Genomic DNA, 24,676 nt, shown 5'->3' on the forward strand with positions numbered 1-24,676 from the left:
GGATGTCTGTGGGGGAGTGATATACTAGTGATGGTCAAAACATTTCCTCATGCATTACTATATTTTTGCAGCAAGGATTGTATTGCCCACCAAAATTAAGTCTCCATTTTGATTGAACATCCTAGGCAGTTAGCTGCCCCACAAAACATTGGGAACTAGCTGCTATTTCTAGTATAATTGTCATTCCGTGACTTAAATGTTTGTTTTCAGAAACGTCCTTTTATTTTTGTACAATGTATTAAAAAGGGCAATGCAGCTTTTATTAACAGGACATAACTTGTTTAGAAAATTGTAGCTACGCCTAAAATGTAAGCAATCTTTCATACTTTCGGTTTTAAATGAGATTGGGCCTCCAATTTTCACTATTACCTTCCTGTTCTGGCTTGGACCGAGTGAAGTAAAACTACAGTGGAGAGGTGGGGAAATCACTGCTTTTCTACTCTGACTCCAAGCACCATGAAGCTATTTGTAATGAATGACTGGCAACCAAGCAGTTAATAAACTTATATCTTCCCAGCCTGACAATGGCTGCAGTGTCCTTTGTACTATGGGAAAATAAGAGGAGGAGAGATTTTAACTGTATCTCTAATACTCACTACTTCTGACCTTGGGCAAATCACTTAAGTTCTCTGCCTTATTTTATTCCTTCTGTAAAATGGGGGAACTTAACTATCTCACAGCTGTGTTACGATTCAATATTGTAATGTATTTTGAAAATGTGAAGTGCTATATAAATGCTATCTGTTAATTAGCATTTTGCCTAATTAATTAGTTTGTTGGTACTGAACTGTACACAGCTGACAGGAGAAAAGTGCCTGACAGTACTACAGAGCCAAGTGGAAATAGCACTACATGTAGGTGACTAGCCCAGCCTGGTAAGATACCTTATCGACAAGCGCATTTTAATCCCACCCCACCCCCCGCAACACACCCTCAGTGTCGATACTGAATTATTTGTATTTATCAATAGGGTGAGGTACATTGAACTTGTTAACATGTCCAAAGTCCTTTTGTGTTGGGAGTGGGGTGTTTGCCTATAGCATTGTGTGTGCTTCATACTGTATATATAAATCACGCACAGCTTTAGATTGCCCCTGCCTATATTGTTGGAGGAAGGACATGAAAATAACTCAGGTTCTCACTAATTCATTATCTCATGGATAGGGTCTTTAGTTTCTGTGCAGTCAAACGGGGTCTTTTTATAGGCCTATTCCTTAGGGGTGCTACGCTTTTGATACTTTAGTGGGAGGTAAGAGTGCTAGGCCCCTTGCAGATCAGGACTTAAATTAATAGATGTTATGACATGTTTAATTCACACTGAGGGTATCAGGCTGCGAGGGGTTCTATTTTCAAGTAGTTAGAACTATTTTGAGTCCTGCTGCTAAATCAGTAGAGGTGCTGATACCATAACACATGGCTCGGAATATCTACAAAACAAAATTCTATTTGCACTTGCAATGGGTAAATACGCTTTTCTGATTACTTAACTTGCCTGCTTAGAGAGGAAAAATAGGCAAGAACCAGCCAGAAGCTTGTCATAGAGCAAATCACCTAAACGGAATGTCCTTTAACTTGTTGAGCCACATATTTTTGACTATATTTTGGGAGTGCATATCAAGTGTTAAAATAGGTCATGTTTTTATTCAAAGATAATTAATATCAAACACATATTTATAGATTTAGTACAGTCAATGTTTGAGCCTCTTCCCGCAAAGGAACCTTTCTGTTAATTATTAAGCAAGGAGAATGTGCAGCTTGTGGAAAGCTGTTGTGTATTCTATTTTATTACCAAACCCCCAGTAATGGGAAGAAAAATATCAAGTAAAAGACAAAGAGGAATTGTAAGCAGTTTGTTTTTCCAAATGCTATTTTGCTCACAAGGAAACTGCCAAACTACTGAAAGGTAAAATTATTTGAAAAAAAGTTTTCCAAAATTTAAGAGAATTTCCATAAACCACCTTCTAATTAAGGGGATTAGGAAGAAACTGTACCTAGGGACAGGTTATTCCATGACTGTCCACTACAGATTTTTTTTGCATCTTCTTCTAAAGCATCTGGTGCTGGTCGCTCTTGGAAACAGCAAACTGCACTAAATGAGCCACTTATCCAGTCTGGCAATCCCTATTTTCCTAACTAGAAAGGGACTATAAACAAGAGGGACGTAAATCTAATTCATTCAGTAGTGAAATGCAAATACATTTTTAAATATAATTTGCTATCTGATATTAGAACTAGAGTGAAGGGATTTTTTTTTAATAAATGACTTTAAAGCAAGTATGATATTGCAGATGCAACACTTGTATATGTCAGTGGAAGTTTCATGACCCAAGGACTACAGGATTGGACCACAATTAGTGTCCTTTGGCTGTAATGGTGTATATGGAATAGTGTGGCCTTCAAGTGCCTGTGTATGGAACAACACTGCTGCAGACAATATGAATCCTGAGTGTGCATAATGTATATTTACAGCTGTGTTGCATACCACCAAGCACGTGTCCTCCTGAATGTATGTTTATGCACTAACATTAAATGTTACATAGTAGTAATTGTAAGAAAAATATCAACTCTGCTACAATCTTCTGCTCAAGATGAGGCAAGATACTGTTTACAGCAAAATAAAATAAGCAGCTCAGGACATTTTGAACAGAGACATATTGCCCTTAGTTTTAGGGGAAGAGAGAAATGGTAAAATGTATAAACATTTTCAAAAGCACTCAGTGTTGGCTTAATTCTGCTCCCAATGAAGGCAATGGGAGTTTTACCATTTACAGTATTTCAATAGGAGCAGTGTTAGGTCAACGCTGGAGTATTTTTCAAAATCCCACCCCATACTTTTAAAATTATATTAATTTTCAAGACCATGTTTATGAACTGAGCAATTGGTAGGTAGATGGGTGAAATCTTAGGTTTCTTACATACAACCAACAATACAGCTCTTTCCCCTGTGGATCATCTTTATAGAACATGGATGCATAAAATGCCAATTATATACCAGGGAAGGAACATAAATGTCAAATCCACTCAATTATACAGGCTAGTGGTGTTTTAGGGGTAAAACTGAGGACCAGCAACTCTGACATCCAACTGGATTCTCTTCCCAGGGATAACCGCATGGATCTCTCACCTGGTTTTAATGCTGAAATGACATTAATTCCTGCAGGTAACTCTCTGCAACTGTCCCTGGGATCTCAGCCATGTGGCAGCAAGCTATATCCATTGTGTTCGTGTGGAGTGGGTGTCCCTTCTCTTTGGATCCACGGCTTTAGGAGACTGCTCCCCTTCCTTGCTCTCTGACCCCCATACTCGCTCCCATTTGATTGGAGAATGACCTGGAAATGCTGAGAGGTGAATCTCTGTGCCCCTTTGACTTAGTTTTTTCGACATGGTTCTGAATGGCTAAATAACATTTCCACCTAACTATTCAGGGTAGTGCTAAGGGAATACATGTTGGAATAGGAGCAGCTCCTTTATTTGAGAACTGAAGCTTGTACCCTTGAGTGAGCCTGTCAGCCAGTGGTTTTGAGTGATGGGAGTTTGCTGCTGGGGTTATTCTTGGATTTTTTTGGTGGCTGGACGTGGCAAACCTCACGGAGCAGATGTGAGCAGCAGAAATAAGCCTCACATTGCTAGCTAACCAGAAGGGCTGTAACATTAATAGCCTGAGATCCTAAAGTCAGGGAAGCAGAAAAGGACAAATCATTTCTTATTCTTTTAACAGCTCCTACTGCACAGCACAGAGTCAGCTGAGTGATTCAAGGGATGCCTCGATCCGAAAATATCTGGACTCTGTATCTGCCTAATGGAGACAGACTGCAGAGGTGACATGCTTGTTCATAGAGGTGAAGATGCTACCAAAGGAGATGCCTTTTCACTTCAGATGACAAGTGGCTTTGAATGAGAAGTGGAAGGCGTTTGGGCAGGAGAGGAAGTGAAACCTGGGAAGTATAGAAAGTATAATGGGCGGCTCTATGTTTTTTGCCGCCCCAAGCACGGCAATCAGGTGGCCTTCGGTGGTCACGCGGATTCGGCGGCATTTCTGCGGATGATCTTCCGGTCCTGGGGCTTCGGCGTACCCGCCACCAAATTGCCGCCGAAACCGCAGGACCGGCAGACCTCCCGCAGGCATGCCACCGAAGGCCGCCTGACTGCCACCCTCACAGTGACCGGCAGGCTGCCCCCTGCGGCTTGCTGCCCCAGGCAAGCGCTTGCTGCGCTGGTGCCTGGAGTTGCCCCTGATGGGCAGAGGGAGTCAGGAGGATTGAGCTTTGCACAAGACCCACGACTCAACATTCAAACCTTCCTTGTTAGGAAAAATATTTCCGTGCTCATCACCATCTGTGAGTGCTGCGAGAGTGCTTTAATGGCATTTGCAAATAGTTTTTTTTTTTTTTTTTTTTTTTTTTTTGAAAACGCTAATGCAAACGGCAGCATCATGATGGAAGATGTGTTCGCTCACACTTACTCTCCTTCCTCTCCTGCAAAATAAAACACAGTAACTCTCGGTATGCACTGTGCCAGGGCTAACACTGCACCTCAATCCTGCATGTGCTCTGCCTGTGAATTCCCACTGGGCCAAGGTCCCCCTTGACGTAACTGTTGCAAGTCACACTCGGGAGTTTTGTCAATGAATGGCTTGCACTTAGACTTGAGTCTGCAAGCCCTTATGCACGTGAGTAGCTGTTACTCACAGCAATGACACCACTGAGGTCAGGGCTACTCACACGAGCAAGAGTTGGCAGAATCAGACCCTCAGACTAATCCTGTTCCTGCTGCAGTCACTGGGAGTTGAAGGCACACGGCAGAGTCGATAAACAAGGTCAAATTAAAGTCACTGATTTCAGTGGCATTACCAGCCTGAGTTGCTTGACTCCAGCAGCAGCTGAAAGCAGCTGTTACAATAGCTTGAGAGAAAGGTGCTATTGTTTAAGAGCAATCAGTTGCTTATATGGCTGAGGGAAAGTTTCCCCTGCTTGATTGGTGTCGAGGTTCACAAAACAGTCAGGGAGCAGGAATGCATATTGCATGAACTCATTGCTGTGGGTGCTAGGTTTGCTACAAAGACTGTTAATGGAGATGCAGATGACTGGGATATCTGTAGGGGTGGTCCAGTCTGGGAAGCCTTTCATAGAATATCAGGGTTGGAAGGGACCTCAAGCGGTCATCTAATCCAATCCCCTGCTCAAAGCAGGATCAATCCCCAACTAAATCATCCCAGCCAAGGCTTTGTCAAGACTGACCTTAAAAACCTCTACGGAAGGAGATTCCACCACCTCCCTAGGTAACCCATTCCAGTGCTTCACCACACTCCCAGTGAAAAAGTTTTCCCTAATATCCAACCTAAACCTCCCCCACTGCAACTTGAGACCATTACTCCTTGTTCTGTCATCTGTTATCACTGAGAACAGCTGATCTCCATCCTCTTTGGCTCCCCCCCTTCAGGTAGTTGAAAGCAGCTATCAAATCCCACCTCATTCTCTTTAGTGATACATAGACAAGCTTGTTTCACTAGCAATGCACACTTTTATAGCTGAGAAAAATAAACCATCCTATTAAAGCTCTTCTGCAGTGAGCTGTAAAATCTAAGCTACTTAACCACATAAGAGAATAAACTTGCTGAGAACTAATATATTCACTGCCACATACCACTAGACACTATTAGAGAGCTAATTATTATGTACACACACATTTTGGTCAAGGCTACGAGTTTGACTCCTCCAAACGTCACTAACTATGCAGAAGAACAGGATGCCAGATTAAGGTGTCTCCTGTGAGACCTATTTAAAATGTTTAAGACAGAGGCAGGAAGTTAGAGGGATGCGGGGAGGGGGGGCAGCAGAAATGAAAGGGCTGCTCAGTGACCTGTAAGAAGTGACTTGGTTGTCTCCGTCTAGTTGAGAGAGGACAGGTGATCTTACAATAAGAAACACCATAGCAACTGGCATGCCTGTTCAGTCTCAGCAAAAGTTGGAAGGCAATGGGTCTATTGACAAAAGACAAGGGGCAAAAAGACAAGGAGTCAGGACTTCGGAGTTCTTTTCCTAGCTCTACCACGGCGTCACTTTGCCTCAGTTTCTCCAGCGATAAGAGTGATGCTAGTACCTTTCTCCCAGGCATAATTAGGGAATGTTCATAAAGGACTTTCCCTCAGATGAAAGTTGCTCTAGGCATGCAAAGTATCAGCATTCTGAAAGGATTACATCACCCTGCAACTGACCTCCTTAGGTCCAAGCAAGAGGCATTTTGTTGGCATTGGGAGATGGGGAGCTTGCCCCACCTGTACCTGTTCTGTGGACAGAGGACTAAAGCATCCTGAGTTAGCCAGTCTGCACACCTCGGTTGCACTAAAGCTTGCCATTGACAAAGGAAAAGGGAGAGAAAATGGCCCCACTTAGGAGCAGCGAAGAAGCTTCTCATCACAGTTGAGAAATTAGTTTAACTTACATTTGTTCACCTGTCTGTTTAGCCTCCCCCCTTCCCTCAACGGACTACTAGAGCCCTTTTTGCTGCACTCAGCCCCTCTCCAGCTGCCACAAAGTATACCCCACCCTCTGATCTCATTGGCTGTCATGGTGTGAGGCCGAGAGCTTTGATTGGTGAAGAAGACTTCCATCCCACCCCCACGTCAAGCCCCTCCCTCTCTCCTTACTTTTGAGAACAGCTGGAATGAGAAGTTGGGAGGAGGATTTGTGATTGGGTGGCAGTCAACAGCAGGGTGGGTGAGGCATACCTGTCCAGGTAAGTCAGTGATAGGTCATAAGCATAACAGAATAGGAGGGGTTTGTTTGGGGTTTCAGTTCCTTGCTTAGAGAAACAGAGACTTTTGATCCTTCTCTCTCTCTCTCTCCCCTAGTTAAGGTGAGTTAATCTCTAACTGAGCTGTATTTGTTTAACATAAAGTGGAGAGATTCCGGGACAGTTGCAGAGGAGTGGGGTGGAATAGGAGTTTGGGAAAGAGCCTTACTCTGATTTCTTCCCTGCCATTACAATATCTGCTGCTGCAATCTGCCTGCTCTGCAGGGGCTGCCGACCAGGTGAAATCCCTTGGGGGTAGAATTTCTGGTAAAGCTGTCTAGATTTCTCACTGCTTCATTATTAGTGCTGGGGAAAGGTTCCTCTGAACCAGCTTTGGTGACAGAAGTTTAAAGCTTCTAATGAGTGACAAGTAATAGTTTATTTTGTCTGGTTTCTAGGAAGAAGGCTGGTGAGAGTGGGAGATAAAACTCACAAGGGTGGAATGTAAATCCCAAGATTTTACTCTGGGTTTTTAGCTTCTAGACCCTAAAAATTAAAATGGTTTTATGATCAGTAGTTTGGGGGGTGAGGGGAGTCTTTAATTTCTTCTAATTTAGAAGCACCTGGTGTTCTTAATACAGTTTCCCATGGTAGTTAGAAGCAAACAAGAAAAACTTTTATCAATTAGATCTATTTATGTAACCAAGAGGAACTGGTGTGACAGTAGCTCCCATCTCCTTTCAGCTTGAGCCTTAATACCTCTGATCCTGTTGTTGTAGAACTAAAAGGAGTTGCAACTTTAGCTGCCAAGATTTTTAGTTAAACTTTTTTGTGCCTGTGGAAGTGGTCTATTGAACAGGATCGTGCCCTTTGCACCTGTGTGTAAAGTGCATGTTTTGTGTACTTGCTCTGCCCTAGCCAAAAAAAGCTTCATGAATGTGTTGCTCAAATAGTTGTGTCACTAATACTTGTGTTAGTAGCTGCATTAAAAACTGCCTTGATATACAGAATTAAGTGTTGCCTAGCCCATTGCTGATTGCGGGTCAAAGCTGTGAAGGGTAGTCATAGCAATACAGCTAACTGCATTTATTTATTTGGGTTTTTATGGTTAAACTTGATTCTTGTTGGGAAAATGGCTTTTTTTCTCAAACAAAAAAAAAGTAGAGAAGCTGGGTATTGTTGAAATTTAGTTTCTCATAGTTTTTAAAAATCAAAATGGTTACTGAAATGTAGTTTGCTGGCCCTTTTTTGTGGGGGGGTGTAAATGGGAAAGTTTTTGCTAACTATTTTTAACCTTGCAAAAGGGGAAAAACATGTCTCAATTTTTCTTGTCACTTTTTGACCAGCTATAGTGAGCTGAAGTTCATAATGTAAGATCATGGGGGCGGGAGGGGGGAGAGAACCTAGAAGGTAAACTCAAATTATTGTTCTTTCCATTTTTGGCACCTTTGATCTACCCCGTAAGCATGTGTGTGTGTCTTGCTAGTCCAGAATGCTTTTCTTCCCCAGCTTTGCCCTAAAGAACAAATGAGACCATGTGTGGTAATCATGCAACTCTGTATGGTGGTTAGTTGTATATTTTTGTAAATGCCACATTTGTGGCTGTGATACAGATCCAGGTGAACTTTTTGTTCCTAATAATTAGATGAATTTAGGTCTCTTCACAAAGAGTGACTTATACCTCTTTATATAGAACCTAAAGCTCTTGTGCTCAAGTTTGGAGAGCCTGTATTTTGTTGTTTGTGATGTGTAACTGGTCACAGGGCATTGTTTCTGTTGTGTGGATGACAAATACTTGTAAACAGGAAGCTGGCTTGAACTAGCCACTTCAGGTTTCAGCCATCACACAAGTCGGTGTAAGACTTTGACTTCCCACAAACACCAATTCACTCCTAAATGTTTATGGGTGGGGAACTAATGAAGAGGTTACAAGTACCACTGAAGCAAACTTGTGGGTCTCATTCAAACTAATGTTAGCATGTGGCTTCTTGCATTGTTAGCATTACTAAGTCATAGATCCCATAATGTCCTAGGGTCCCTTACACTCAACCTTGTCCTCATACTGCCAAACTGTTGGACAGCTGGCTGTAAAAACGACCTGCTGTCCTAGACCAAAGGGTGGTGTTTTATTTAAAAGAATACTTTATCAAACATTAAACTGAGAGTTTTTTAGTGTTTCCTGAATAAAGATATAGAGAGTAAAGTCCAATACACACCATAGGAGATATGATCTCTCAATGCATACAGCAGTCTCAGTCTGACTAATCCTGTATTACTAGATGTGGCTTCCTGATGCTGTTTTTAAAAAAAGCCAGCTGCCACATTGCTGAAGGCCACACCAGGTTACACTACAAAGAATTGCTTTGCCTTTCCTTCTGATGGGTAATACCGGCTCTGGTTTTTAGTGGATTAAGTATTTGTGGCCCTGCCCTTTTCCCCTCTCTGAAGAACAGGCAGCATGCATCTGGAAAATATGTATCACTCTCTTTTAAATATGCAATATCACTGAGCTGTGTTTCAGAATGTTAATATTTAATGTCTCAGATTTTATGGCTATAAATAACTACACTTTTTATAAGCTAAACTTTTAGCCTTTTTTTTAACCTGAGTTTCACACCCCCTAAATCTTTAGCAATGCATTCTAGTGTTAAGCCTATGAAAGGCCCTCTCATTCTCAGTCAACATTTGACCTCCATTTCAAATTTCATATCTTCACTTTTGCTGAAATACTTAGTGTTTTCTCTGCCTCCATAAAGCGTTGTCACTGGATACTGTACATACAAACTTGTTTAAAACAACCCACTCGTCTGAACTTGCCACCAGGTGTAAGGAGCTGGAAGTCTCTTGGGAGCCAATTACTGATAACAATACACTTGGGTTTAGCCTCTATCTTAAATCTATTAGCCTAGAAACATTCAAATACCTGCTGGTATCAGGGGAAGAAGTGACCTCTAGAAAAGCAGCCATTGCATATGGGCTGTGCATCCATCAGTTATAATTTCCTAGCTATTTCTATTACCCGTGACAATGTCTCTGCAGTGGTCATTTTGGTATGTTGGACTTAGAGGGCTTGTCATACAATAAATCACAAAATAGGCAATATTAGTACCACATTGACTGTCATGGTCCTAACAAATGTGGGTTAGAGATCTGATTTTAGTCTCAAGACCAGTTGCCCATGATGGGAAGAAACAATATTGATCAGTGGCTGGATGACTTTTAGAATGTGTAGAGGGTGGGGTTGGCAATTAGTTTTATGATGCAGGGCTGGTCACAGATTTAATTATGGAGTTTGTGACAGTGTGGTCACAAGGCAGCATGGTCTAGTGGCTAGAGTAGGGAGAGAAACCAGTGTTCCATGCTCAGCTCTGCTACTGCCTTGCTGTGGGACTTGGGCAAGTTGCTTAGCCTCTGATCCTTTATGTGGGAAAATGGGGATAATTTACTCCCACTCTGCACAGTACTTTAAATCCTAGGATGAAAGAGGAGTTCAATGTTTTGTAAGTAAATGGAATTTCACTGATTCAAGGGAAAAAGTACATCTGCATATGTCTCTGAATTCCAACTTCCATAATTTTTTTTCCCCAATCAAAGCTCTCACTACACCCACAGTCCCATTAAATGAGTTACTACAGTTTATTTGGGCCTCCTAATCCAGTTTCACAGAGACCCTTAGCAATCTAGCGCTGTCTGAAGCAAAACCCTTTCCTCTTGGCATTACTGGCATGTGTCTTTCTCCAGTGAGAACAAGGAACCTCTGTGAGGTGCTCTTCTTCACACAGGCTATGCCATGAACACACCCACCCAAACGCATGACTTAGGTAAACAAGCACCTCTCCCTGTGGCAGCTGACAAACTTGCATCATTTAGAGGTGTGGGGTGGAAGAAAACTAGCACCTTGCAAAGAGGAAGCTCATGGCAAAGCAACGTGCTAGCTAGTTCAGTTAGCAGGCTGGTAAGATTTAGCCTCACCTGTTAAACTCTCCAAAATACCTTGGCTATGTTTTTTTTCAGTCTTGTCTATGCTACGAATTTTACCCTCTTCTGCCAATGGACGCAGTTGAACCAGCACTAAAAAATGTTCAAACAGCAAGTGGTGACAAGGACAAAGTGGTCAGCACAATTTCAGAAATTGCTTCATCCCATCGCAGCACGTGGACTGAGCTGAGCGGAGAACTAACCATGGCATTGCTTTTGCTCTCTGGCTTTCTTTTCTCTTGCCCGTTAATCACTACCTTACCCATGTTGCAGAGACCCCTAGACTGTCAGTGGATAGAGATGGGCTTGATTTGAATTGGTGGCCTAATGGTGGCATTTACCCTACTACACATCTATTGAGCCCTAGAGTCTTCCAGGTGACTTCTATTTTTATTTTTTATTTTTTTAAAGTCACTAACTTGTGAACAGTCTTTCAGAATAGAAGGCTGGCCAAATCAAACAGATCTGAAGTCCTCATTGCTTCCTTAGAGTTGAATGCTAATATTGCTGATGCGTCTGAATTGGTGCAAGCGAGTTCTGGGCAGAACTAATGCAACACTTAACACATCATGCTCTTTCTGCAGCTTGAGTTGGAACTACTCTACACCTGCTCCTGGAAGTTCTTGCCGCAGTGATTTGTGATATGCCGAAAGAGGATTTGTGGCTAGGGACAGCTGGTCAAGATTCTGGCAGTTGTGACAGCATGGTCAGCACTAACTCAAGCCACTCTGAATTTGTAAGTAAACATTTTAAAGTAACCTTTATTTTCCATGGCTAGCAGCAGAGTGGCCCTGTAAGTTCTGAAGGAGGGATTCTAGGTAGGCAGAAAGTGCTCTGTTCTATTTATTTTTTTTAAATACATATTTGTACTGGAGTAGCATGAAGAAGCCCCTGTGATGGATCAGGACCCCATTGTATTAGTTACTGTATAAACATGGAACAAAAGGATGGTTCCTGCCCCCAAAGAGTTCAGTTTTTTCACTCCATGCATCTGAAGTGGGTTTTTTATGCACAAAAGTTTATGCCCAAATAAATCTTAGTCTAAGGTGCCACCTGACTCCTCATAGTTTTTTCATTCTCTCTCTTGTATAATCCAGCAATCAAACCATTGTGCAGCACAAACACAGGCGATCTCTTAGCCCAAGCAAAGGGAGTGAAGCACAGTCCTATAAAAGACTCATCACCATAGGCATGAATCAGTACAGCTGAATTGTGATGCCAAACTCCTTCTCTGGCTCCAAAGCAATCTTAACACTTGGCAGTTGAACTGCGGTGGTATTGCTCAAGATCTATACATTATGGAGCTCAGATGGTAGTACAATGGGAGAGTGTAGTGAGAGATCTATCAGTGGCAAACTTATGTTTACAAAACAAGCCGATCACCTGCTCCCAACTGATGCGCAGGTTGGCTGTGTCTGTGTTTGCCGATGTGCTGAGCTTCGTGTAGCTCAGAATGGCTTGGCCAGTGGGGACTATAATTTTGCCTCTTCTGAATTGCTAGAGCCTTGAATCCAGACTGGGTTGTGTCAGGCGGCAGGGCCCACACACTCAGTTCATTGGGTAGGAGGAGTCTAGCTGGCTAGATCTCCTGAGAGGGACCAAAGTGTGACTAACTATAACAAATTGACACCAAGTTAATCTAAAGGAGACGTGTATTAAACCACACTCCACTTTGATTTAATTCCAACTAAGTCAGTAATGAAACCAGTGATGAATTTGGCCCATTAGACAGTGAAAATCATTTGCACCCATCCATTAGGGCTAGTTTGTATTAAACACATTCCAGGATTCGGGAGACTAATTACTCCTCTTGGACTTGGAGCATATTGCAATGAAGTCACTGCAATTCTGCACTGAACAGACCCTCTATGCTATTGCACACCAGAAATAGACCTGTTTATAACTAATAGGGATGGGCAAACTAGTTGCTGTATGATACCAGATCCAGCTTGATGCCTTTTTCTAAAATAAGGGAGTTTTTTCCAAGATGGAGATTTGTGTGTCATGCCTAATGCAGTTTTCCCCCTTCCATGCCTTCAATTTTATAGGCCTCTAACGATGCGTTACAGAGTCGAATAGCATCTTACCTTGGCCCGGACACTAAGGCTTGATGTGACACAGAAGAAGAGTTGCTTACAGTCCAGTGATAACTGAGCCGGATCCTATCGTGCTTGTTTAAAAGTGGGTGGGAGGGGGGGTTACAGAGCATGGAGTGAAGCCATCATACTCATAAATCCTCTGAATTTCTGGATGCTTAGACAAGTTTCCAAAACTCAATATGGCTGATCCATACAAATGTGGCCTGTCCAGAGTACAACTAGCCAGCCAAATGTGTTACGGGATTACTGATACTTCAAAGGAAAGTTAGTGGCTGCTGCCGGGGGCATGATTCTAATTGCTTGATTGGGAATGCCAAATCCTCAGAGGCTGTTTTGATTATATTGCCAAATGAGGTTGCTTAAGTAGTGCTTCTGGTGGTGAGTGGTTGTCACTAGGCAGACTGGCAGTTTCTGGGTATTCAACAGTTAGATCCTGCGGGAGAGAGCTGTCCTTGGCTTCATTTAAACTATAAATACTATTGTAAGTAGCATTATGCCTAATTTCCCCATTTGTGGTTTGTTTGTTTGTTTGTTTGTTTAGAGTGATAACAGCTATGACTACTTATCTGTGGAGGAAAAGGAATGTTTGATGTTCCTAGAAGAAACTATTGATTCTCTGGATACGGAAGCAGACAGTGGGGTTTCTGCTGATGAGATCGATTATGCTGAACGTTCTAAGCTCCCCAGAACATGGCCGAAGAGAGATGTTGTTCCAAAAAGTAAGGTTAAAACTTGCATTCTGAACCCCAGAGAACTCAGGGCCTGGACTGTGGCCAGGACTGAAAGCCCTGTGATGCAGGAAATCTTAGTAGGGGGGACAGAACGTTGTCCCAGCTTCCCTCATACAATAAACACCTGGTAGTGCACAATTGACTAGAAAAATCTGTGCTGGGGTGGGGAGAAGGGACTAAAGTATTGTGTCTCTCCAATGCACCTAGTGTAGGTTACCCTTGGAGAAGAGCCTGCTGGTTGTCCTGGTAAACAGGTAGTCTGCAAAACTGTAGGACAAAATATCTATATGCTGTTGACACTGGAAAATATTGAATGTTAATCTCTAGGACTCATCAGGCAATGTGTGTGTCACTAACTGCAAACTTACTATCTTTGCAATAAGAAAATATTAGCCTCCCTACTGCTAACATGCCCCTAGTAAGTCTTTTAAGTTGGGTGTCTTGGCTCTGTTCCATTGGCAGCCCTATTAAAAAGGTTAGCTCTGTATGTAACTAGTGGGTGGTCTTGATACACTGCTCTGCATATAGCTGCACACTTAACACTTATTTTTTGGTCTAGATTTGAACAGTAGGTCTCCCACTGAAAGTTTTGGTCCGCGACATGAAGTAGAACAAAAGGGTGATAAACATGGATCTCTTCTCTCAAGCTCTGCTCCAGTGGGGGTTACAAGCTCAGGCTACCGCAGCCTTCCAAGGAGTGTCAATGCAGGAAGTGCACAAACAACCCCCAAGGTTTCTGTCAGCAAAGCAGCTGACGTCCCTGATGGTTCAACTCCAACAGCTCAAGAACCAGGGAAGTCTTCATGGAAGATGCCCAAGAAAAGGGGGGTTGAGGACAAGTCAAATCACCAGCCCAGCATGAGTACTCAGATGAAGCCATCAGACTTGGAGTCTGTAATTATCTGCCCCCCTGAACCCTTCCAGGATTCCAGAAGCAAGGGGTCTGGCAATGGCAGTGAAGATGTGCTACTACCTAATAATTTGGAGGCAAAGGGAAAAGCTGAGGAAGCAATGGGGAATGAACCTGAAGTTGCATCACAGCATTCTGCCCCAGAGAATGCAAGGCTGCCACTGAAAGAGGAAAAGAAACATCGTGAGCAGGGAAGAGAGGGAGCCCCTGATCTTCAAGGCAACCAAGAGAAATCACCCTCAAAAGAAGCTTCTCTGGATTCAAACATCAAGCCAGGGCCTCCCACAGCCCCAAAGCCAAGAAAACTGCCACCAAATATTATCCTGAAACCTAGCAAAATCAGCCCAGCACCACTCGTAGACCCCCATCACAATAGAAAAGTGCCTTCTCCATCTTCACCCAAGCACAAATCCAACACCAGTGACTCTTCTGTGGAAAAGCAGGAAAGGGCCAGGTGGGAGGCGTTGGAGAAGTTGGGACTCCTACATGATAAAGGAAGGGAATCTAAAGTCCATGTTGTCAGACCTCCTACTGCTCCCAAACCAAACCCTGTCCTCATTCCTAGGGCTGGTAGTAGGGATAACTTAAACAGTGATGATGGAACTGATGTTCCTGTGAATGGGAAATCTGACCAACAACATGCTCCAGGTTTAAATCCAGCAGAGAGCGCTGCTCCTGGCTTGAGACAGACAATCAAATCCAACACCTTGGAGCGTTCAGGCATAGGTCTGAGCAGCAAGGACCAGAACACGGACAGCAGCTCACTTGGCAAAACATCAGTCCTTAAGATGGCGGCTCCCAGTGTTATCAGGAATAACCGAACACGCCCAGCTTCCCTCGGCACAAGGGAAGACTTTATCGAACTCAAAGCATCCAAAACTGATAACGAGGAGCCAGGGAAAAGTGACAAGCGCAAATCTTACCCGTTGCTGAAGTTTCCCCGGCCTACTTGTGTCAGCGTAAAAATCACCCCTAAAGGAGCTACAGATGAAAACCGGCGGGAGGCTCTGAAAAAACTTGGCCTACTGAAGGAATAAACAATTGAACACTTTGTGCAAATTCACTTATGTTTTTATGCTATGAATACAGGAACTTCTGTCCTTCCTCTTAAGCAAAATGGGACAAACTGTGGGTGAATACAGCAAAGTCTTGTAACAGGGTTCTAGGCACACTTAGATTAATTCTGCACACTCTGAACTGACAGTATGAAAATGAGCATCTTCACAGTTTGATTTCTACCCCTCCAGGGCCTCAGGAGGGCAGGCCTGAATTAATACTGCCATTAGAATTATTCAAAGCTTCATGCTAAATAGACATCACATGTATATAGTGTATATAATTATTTATATGTAATGGGAATAAGTATATGGATGGGAACATTCCCCTAAATGTCTTATTGCATTTGTTCCCCTAAATGTTCACTGTTTGGAAACCATGAACTCCTGGCATGTGGTGGCTGGGTGGGGTGCGGGGAGCCAATCTGGGAAAGACCGGATGGCAGGATTTGGCTCAGGTGTGTGTGTGTGTGTGTAGTTTTTTTTATTAATATAAAACATTTATTCAAAGCTTTCTGGGACCTGATCATCACATTGGGCACATGCACGTACCTCCTGAAGCCAATGGGAGCGATGCAACTGCCAGTGTGAACAGGACCTGGATATTTTAGCCTGGATAGCAGTGAGGAGTAAGTGTCCCTGATGTGGGTCTGCCTGAGAGATGACTGGCAATAGAACTTGTATAGGTATCCGATTCAGAACTGCTGCCCAATATGAGGAAAAATACAGATGAGCAGAAGTTGGTTGTTGTTGTTGTTGTTGGTTGCTTTCATGAACTTTTATCTGACATCTGGTTTATTATATCCAGTTGTATGAGCAAACTACTGCTGATGCCTTGTTGTCAGCTTTTATGTTATGCACCTTTTATCTTAGAGGTTTTTTATTTTGGTAATAAACTATTTTAAATGGCCAAATGACTGTATATTGTGGATTTCCTCTTTAAAAGACAATATGTTTCAACAGTAAAGTGTTGGAGGATGGGAAGAACAAGTTTTATTCTTAAATATCATCTCAACCTGGAGCAGTAAACCAATAAGGAAACTGTTCCCTCTGCACTTGAGTGGCAGAACCTGAAAAGTTGCACTATTTTAATGTGGTATTTACTTCCATTTCTATAATATGACAGCAGTTACTGGTCTTGCTGTGATACGAAGTGTAACCCACTAAAGTAAGCAGGGTTGTGTTGGATGGTAGCCAGAGCAAAACTTGAGTCAACTTCTGAACTGACCTTGATAGGGTCAGTTAGTTATTCTAGCACATTAGACTCTAGAGAAGTGGTAGCTACCACTTCGGCTAAATCTTTCTCTGCTATGGGCTTGGCCTCCTCTCCAAGTTCATCGCATACAATACACTTTTAAAATTGTATAGGTTAATTGGATCTATTCTCGAGCAATGACGCCTTGCCCCGACTTGGCAAAACTTGCAATGATGCATGTATCCAGGAGCAACAGAGTCAACCCTTTAATTAATCATTGGGCACATAGCATCCTGCCAGCAATGTCCCATATGGCTATACATCAGTTACTATGGAAGACAATATTTTCCCTTCAGTGGATGTAGCTGCCTGAGGTTAGAGGGAGAGTTGCTCATGCTTCTGGGTGATCGCATCAGCGCTACAGAAAATCCTGGGAGGCCTGAGCTGGTGAGCATGACAACTACAGTTTAGGACTTTCTGATCTCCGCTCTACAGCACGCACCTTTGTACGATCAGAACCGTGTGTTTGTGTTACACTCAGATGACCTTTGTGCTGGAGAGAGAAACATGTGTTACACAATGTCACAGCTGAGCCAAGAGCAACGCCTGCCCCTCCAAACTGACTCTAGGTACTGACCGGAGCTCAGGTAGGGACCAGTCAGAACCCACATTCTCCTGTGAGGTGGCTGGCCAGTGGCGGGATGCTCTGCCACACCTCCTTTAAGTTTCCTGCTTCTAGAAAGTGGAGGTGAAATTTCAACAAAAAGGCAGCTGCAAATAGATTTCTTCCCCCACCCCCAGCTCTTCTTCAGTAACTCGTCACTTATTCTACACAACTAAACTATAATTCTCTGGTTATATAGTGCATCACCACTTTAACTCCGATTAAATTCTGCGCTCAGTCCAGGAGCCCAGAAACTTTTTTTTAATCTGGAGATCAGGACCTTAGACAACTTTTGAGCCATGACAGCAGCTATGCATAGCCCACATTATTAGAACAGCAAGATCCAGGTACTGTGGCATAGAGATGAGACCCTTAAAATGCTGGTGGGCCCTGCCTGCTCCCCTTCCCAATTCAGGATTGAACACTACTCTGTACATTTTTATTTAGGAGGACCAGCCTGGACAGTCTGAGGAGGTTGCCTGCAATAGCAGGGAGCTGGACTTTAACCCAGGAGTTCCCTTCCACTCCTCTATAACTCATTAGTGCCAACCAATTCCTTGGAAGACTATTCTACATTTTAATGATGTCACTGGGGGAAGATTTTTCTCCCCTTGTCAGCCTTGAGTGAGTTTGTTTGTTCTCTTTCCCTGAAGGGATCTCTCTGATATTTCGCAGTATCTAGCCTGTGTCTGTATGTTCCTGGGGCTTGCCTCTATTATTGTAAGCTCTTCCAATTGCTGTCGTCTGGCTTTTGGTACAGAATGCTGCAACTCTCTGTAAAAGAACTGAACAGAAATGGTTGTAGTAGCAATAAAAAAAAATTGCTTCAGATTTACAAGCTCAGACAAGCTGATGCCATCAATGGATATTTCAACTTTATTACATAAAAAAAATCCTTCTGTCACAATGAGGCCCTGTTACTTGTTCAAGTTATGGGAATTTGAGACTCCACCTCCTAGAGGTAAAAGGGGTATTTAATAAATTTACACTACTTCTGGCTTTCTCTTACCATCCTCCCCTCCCCCAAGACGTGTGGTGCAGGGAGAGCATGGTAAACAGGTGTCAGACTACTCTTCAAGCCCCTGAGGCTAATACACATTTCCTCTCCGAGCTGAAAGTCATAAGCTGTACCTGTCATACTGATCCCTTTAGGCTTCCTGGGATCTTCCGCTGCTCTAATGTGAACACTTGTAAGCCTGAGCAACTCTTCCCATAGCCTTAGGCAGCCGCATGCGTTGGAGGGAAAATAGCATCTCCCCTAGTAACTGATGAGTGACCTTATTAGTGCCAGAAATGCAACGTTAAAGAGTTCCTAGAGTAGAAGATGGCTGGAATGAGGCCTGCATGCCCTTCTATACCAGATACCACATCCTTGTCTTCAATGTGCATATCATTTCCTGTGTCTTTTCAGCCACCCACAGATGCTTTGTGCTGTGAAGGCTGCAGACATTTTTGCTCCTATGGTACTCTCCTCCCACAAACAACTCCGCTTTTCTCTGCAACCTTTTTGTCCACAGCAGGGCTGCCCAGAGGATTAAGGGGGGCCGGGGTAAAGCAATTTCGGGGGCCCCTTCCATAAAAAAAGTTGCAATACTATATTCTAGTGGGGGCCCCTGTGGGGCCCGGGGCAAATTGCCCCACTTGCCCCCCCACAGGCAGCCCTGGTCCACAGCCCTGCCCCCCTAAAAGTTCATCTGAGTCTGTTTGTTCTGCCACCCAGGCTCTGCTACAGACTTGCTTTTTTAGCTAGCCTTCCATCACCAACCTCTGCTCCGCCAATCATACTTTCTTGTATGAGTTTACTCCTCAGTCTATACGTGTAAATAATGAATTTATTAAAAGTATTGAACTAGAAGAACTAAAAAGATATGGATAGCAAGAGTATCTCATCTCATTTTACCATATGCTTGGTTTGCTTTGCCCAGGCTATTCTTGTCGAAAAGGAATTAAATTGGATGGCCCCTTTTGAACATTTTCTACTTTAATACATTGGTCCTGATTTTCAAAGGGACCGAGCTGCTGCATATCCTATCGGCTTCACCTCTGAAAATCAGGCACAGTTGGGCACTCACAATCCATGACCACTTTTGCAAAAATTTGGCCAGTGGGAGTCCTGCCAGTGGTGCCCTGGGGGTCAGTTAAAATGTCTCCTTTCTTCTGACGAAAGTAAAAGTGGGCCCCAGATGACTAACATTTCTCATCAGCAAAGGGGGTGTTTTGCGGACACGCCACCCAGCAGCATACAAGTGCCTCTTTCTGCATGTTACAGTTTGCTCACAGGGAAGTCTTGTTCTCAAGTTTTTGCATTTTTAAGATTCAATTGGGTGAATAAAGCAAGTGTCCTTAGTCCCAGCAGGAAATTTAACAGCTAAAAGTCATGCAGCCTAACAATACCTATGTCAACTGCATGCAATATTTACAGAAAGTCACAGGCCAGAGATAAGACAGCTAACCTGGCAGTGAAATTAAGCAATCAACATTCCTTTTAAGGTCAATAGAAACAAATAGGCCCAGATTTTTCAAAGGTATGTAGGCATTGCCAGTTTTGCAAATGACACTTAGGGCCTTAAGTCACTTAGACCATGCACTGCTGGCTGGAACATGCTTAAATATTGGTAAACAGCTGGGCCATGGTGTTCTAAAAACGTAGAGAAGGGTGCAGGCTACAATATTCAGAGCAAGGTTTCTAATTAATCACTCCAAAGTTTGGGGGGGTGGGGAATTAGGAGCTAGGATTTTGAATTGAGACCATCTTGCTTTTAAAAGTGTTTTTCCTGCAAACCCCACCACCGGGTCCAGCTCCCTACCCCTTTAAAAACTCTCCACAAAATAGAGCAGAAAAAGAAAGCAAACAAAATAATATGAATAAATGAAAAGTACCACCCTTTGGAAAGACTCCAAACAATGTCAGAGAAAGATGCTTGATAAACTACTGCTTATGAAAACAAAGTTTGTTTGCAGGTAAGCTATTATCTTAATTGGTAGTGGGCTGGTCAGTATTAACCCAAACCCACACACTGTCGAGAGGAAATGAAGCAGGTGAGTTATACTGAACAGTGCCTAGCTGGAAACCCTTCTGGTTTGCCCAGTATGAAATATCCTGCAGACACACTGGATCCCACTGGAGGAGCTTGTGAATTGTCCTAAAGCTCTTTGGCCAGTGTGAAAATCCTGCTACTGAATGTTGATCCTGGAGTCAGACCTACTATGGGCCCATTCCAGGCCTAGCAAGTCTAGGGGTCCACATTGCTGTTGCCTTGTGATATGCTGGTCCTCAGGGGCTGCAAAGCAGCCACGGAGCCTCCTGCTGCAGCCCTCTGTGTCAGATGCATATTGGAGGCAGGCGCGGATTCTAAGTGGTAGGGCTGGGACAGCTATTCTCCAGCGGTTACAAGGCCCGTAGGGGACTTGGGCAACTGGGCACAAATTATGACGCTTTAACCTACTGAACTGGCCCATCCCTTTCCCAGTCTCTGCACCAGTAAGGGATGAGTTTAGTCCTTGGATTCCATTTTCCTACTACAAGTGGGTCATGTGACAAGTTATTTGTATTGGAGACCCACAATGCAACCTCCTAAACTGCCTGGTGATCTTGGCTTGGGGACATGCCTCTGGGCTCATCCTGAGCAGGGATCAAGGGAGGATGTGGTCTGTTTTCCTAAACCCTGTATTCACATCAGGCCCACCCCACTCCAGTCCTCCTCATGCCTCTCCTAGGAACAGATTGCACCCAGCCATGCTGGTCTGAAGCCACGTGTTCTGTTCTGGAGTCACACTGGATCAAACTAGAAGTAGAGAGGGCAGATTGGTCCTGGGGAGCCCTTCCTGGCTGTTGAAATAACATCACCAAAGTGGCTCAGCTTTACCCTCCCTGCTAAAGAAGAATTCACTTATCAACACTGATTACACACGAGGGCTTAACTCCAGGTGGCACCATGCAAGAATATGTGCCTGTTGTTCCAATGTCCCAGCTCTGGAAGCACAGACACAGTGGGAGTAGGACGACTTGTGGGGATAACTAATCTGGTTGCTAGTGACTCTATAAAATAAACTGGCCTCCAAGTTGCCCCAGTTTGTTTGAAGGATAGAGGTAGCAGCTGCTGCCAGGCTGGAGGTACAAAACACCCACAGCCACCCACCCATGATAAGAATCGGGATCTAATTTACCCCATTGACAGCACACAGACAGCTAGAGTTAGTGCAGAGGAGAAGCTGTGGCACCTCTTATGTTGGTGTTAAGCTGTCATGCTTTTACTTTATACAGTTCCCTTTCAGTTTACATCCCATGGGCCAAATCCACAGCTGTTGTAAATGGGCATCTCTGCACTGAAGTGTCAGCATAGTAGTGTAAACTTTGGCCGTGCAATCTCTCTCCGGAAACTTAACCGATACTTTGCCACACTGGATGACAGATATGATGCCATAATATCCCCCGGGAGTTAATTAGACTGAACGTTTTGCACTTAAGATATTTCCTTTATCCAAGATCATTTTGGAAGGGTGCCTCTGTTTCAAAATCACGCTGATAACCAAGCAAAGGTTTTGTTTGACACAAAAGCTCTTTGAGCAATACTGGCAGACTCCACCTTTTTGCTTAGATAAACAAGATCAGATTGCCTTTAGGTTAAAGCTGCCTAGGTATCTGTTAAAATATGTCTAATAAAACAACACTCTCTTTTTAAGATGCATGACATACGAGTCATGGATGGGTACAAACTCCTTTACAGAACCCCAAACAATATTCAACTGTTTTACAGTGCTAGAGGAAGTCTGCAGAAGAACTGGACTAACCAGAAAAAAGTTCAGGTCAGCCTCTTTTAGTACAAAGTGGGAGAAGCGTAACGCTCAAGGCCTGAATCTCCATTGTCCTGCCCCTTGTGTGATCATTTGCACTGCTGCAGTAAAATGCTACCTTTCTGAGTGGAGGGGTTTTTTACATCCTCTTTGCACAGGTGCAAATGACTAGAGAAGGTGCAAGGTAGTGATGAATTAGGCCCAGAGTGATTTAAGAGGGGAGATTGAGGTGTGTATCTTCTGAGCCCCTCTTAGAGCCGTGTGAATTCTTTTTTCCTTTACTAAATTAGAGCAGGGGACTGGGATTCCTGCCCTAAAGTTTCTGCTCTTTCACTCCTGCACTTTGTAATCTTCATCTAGCCACAGGACCTCTGTGCACCTTAGTATGTCCATCGGTAAAGTGCCTATCTTACTGGTTACCTGGTGTAAGGTGGAACTAAATATTAGTAAACGATCTGACACCCCGGGAGGAAGGATGTGGGAGAAATGCCGAGTGTTTTCACTCCATGGGGGAGGTATCAACAACGTTTCTGCCGGAGCCCATCAGCGCTCTCCCACAAATCTGCTGCTGTGTGTCACCAGAGGGCGGAGCAAAGCGCTATCAGTCCGCGTCTTATTTTAAGTGCCCTTTCCAGTTTACATCCATTGGGCCAGATCCACAGCTTGTGTAAATGGGTGCAGCTCCACTGAAGCATCAGCCCAATAGCGTAACCTCTGGACGTGAGATCTCTCCCAGCCCACTGGTAGCCAAGGGAACACCATGCTGATGATAAAACATCAAACCTGCCTGATTTCCCTTATTTACAGGGGTTTAAAAGGTAAACGAAAACCATCCTGGTAAAGTGCCCTCATGTGATCAACCCATAAGGGTGGATACAGCTCTGGGAGAGAGAGCTAGATTCCATTCTGCCTTACATTTCCATCACCAAAGATGCCAGCTAAATTCTGCCTGCAGGATCTCTATCACCGGTGATAACGTAAGAGACAGGCAGGACCAATCTTGATTTTTTCAGATCCCAGGTTGGGAGGGAGCAGATAACATCTTTGGACTTGTAAAGTGAGGAAATTTGCCTGGACACATGGGGAGTCAATACAGATCGAGCCACCTGATATCATCTTGAGAGAGTCACGTTTCAGAGCATAACCTGTGTGTTAATACAGCCTGACAAACGCAGTCTGCACCATCTTGAAATTTCTTCTCCTCTCTCTCGGTTAACTTTTGCTGCCTTTTCATTTAAGAGAACCATTTGCACGTCAAAGTATATGGCGTAAAGAGTTCATAACTGGGTGGAAACTTCTTTTGCTGCTATTTGTGCCCCAGACTAGTTTAAACCTGCTGGGTCAGAAGACAATTTACACACAAAGCAACAGATATTCTTTCAATGATGTTTACTGTAGGGGCTGGGAAATTTAGCATCCGTCATGACATTCTTTCACTTACATTCATTGATGTAATTGTTCCATAAACACTGGCAGGATGAGTTGCTGGGAGCCAAAACAGTTTTTTTTATATCCCTTATGCAACTCAATCCTTACATGTACTGAATGAATTTACCTTCACTCTAACCTATATATTTGCCTATCTGGGACACTCTTATTAACAAACTTCATAAATTAATTATTTTTAACTAGAATAAACTGATCAAATATTAATTCAAATCTTGTTTGATGCCACAGGGGGAAATAAATTGCAGGATTATAAAGGATAAAGCACCACTAATATGAAAAACTACACACTATCATAGATATATATTTATATCTATCTATGTATTAGAGATTAGATAAGATAATGAGTTGACATTCCCGTCTCAAAGTGTTTTACAAACTAATGATTCTAGAAGCTACAGGAATCACCTCTATTGTCACTGAAATGCAGCCACCTCTGTGTTGAAATGCAGCAACACTGCACTGCAGCTTAGGAGAGAAAGTAAAAAGGGATACTGTTTCCTACTACTAAGAACAATACTTTACATTTCTACAGAACCTTTAGAGATCTCAAAACCTTCCCAGACATTCTGAAAGTAGCTTCATAACACCTCTGTGAGGTAGGTAAGTATTAGGCCCTTTTTACAGATGTGGAAACTGAGCCAGAGAGGTTAATTGACTTGCTCAGGTACATTCATGAAATGGACAGCAGAGGCAGGAATAGAAATCCGGAATGTCTCCTTATTCCTGGTTTTGTGTCTTAAGGACGAGACTCTGAGCAGAGCCCGAGTTGGCATTTGGCCAGGTTACAGGGGTGAAGGGAGAAGGTAATGAAGGATCACCCAAAGAACTGGTGAATGTAACCTCAACAGCTTTAATATACTTGGACAAAGTAGGGACATCTCACGGTGGGCAGCAAGGTTCTCCCTATGAATTAGAATAAATACTGTCAGGCAATTTGATTTTAATGCCTTGCAGGGATTGTGTACTGGGCTATATGGGCTCAGACAGGTAGTTTCTGTTTCTTATGTGAATTTACCAAGACTTATCACCCAACTGAACAACCCAGCTCAAATCCAGGATAAGTGGTTTA

The 24,676-nt window shown here is 43.3% G+C and overlaps 1 protein-coding gene across 1 annotated transcript; it reads left to right on the forward strand.

Annotated features, from left to right (window-relative positions):
- Nucleotides 1–6,898: 6,898 nt before the first annotated feature.
- Nucleotides 6,899–15,848, forward strand: LOC113404994 (specifically androgen-regulated gene protein-like). The gene is made up of 4 exons (XM_026655202.1): nt 6,899–7,031; nt 11,295–11,446; nt 13,351–13,528; nt 14,100–15,848. The coding sequence occupies exons 2-4, from the start codon at nt 11,354–11,356 to the stop codon at nt 15,485–15,487; spliced, it is 1,659 nt and encodes a 552-aa protein (XP_026510987.1). The 5' UTR covers nt 6,899–7,031; nt 11,295–11,353; the 3' UTR covers nt 15,488–15,848.
- The last annotated feature ends 8,828 nt before the right edge of the window (nt 15,849–24,676 follow it).

This window comes from Terrapene carolina, unplaced genomic scaffold (assembly GCF_002925995.2).
Source record: "Terrapene carolina triunguis isolate 2854851 unplaced genomic scaffold, T_m_triunguis-2.0 Scaffold198, whole genome shotgun sequence".
In the NCBI taxonomy this organism is placed as follows: Eukaryota; Metazoa; Chordata; order Testudines; family Emydidae; genus Terrapene; species Terrapene triunguis.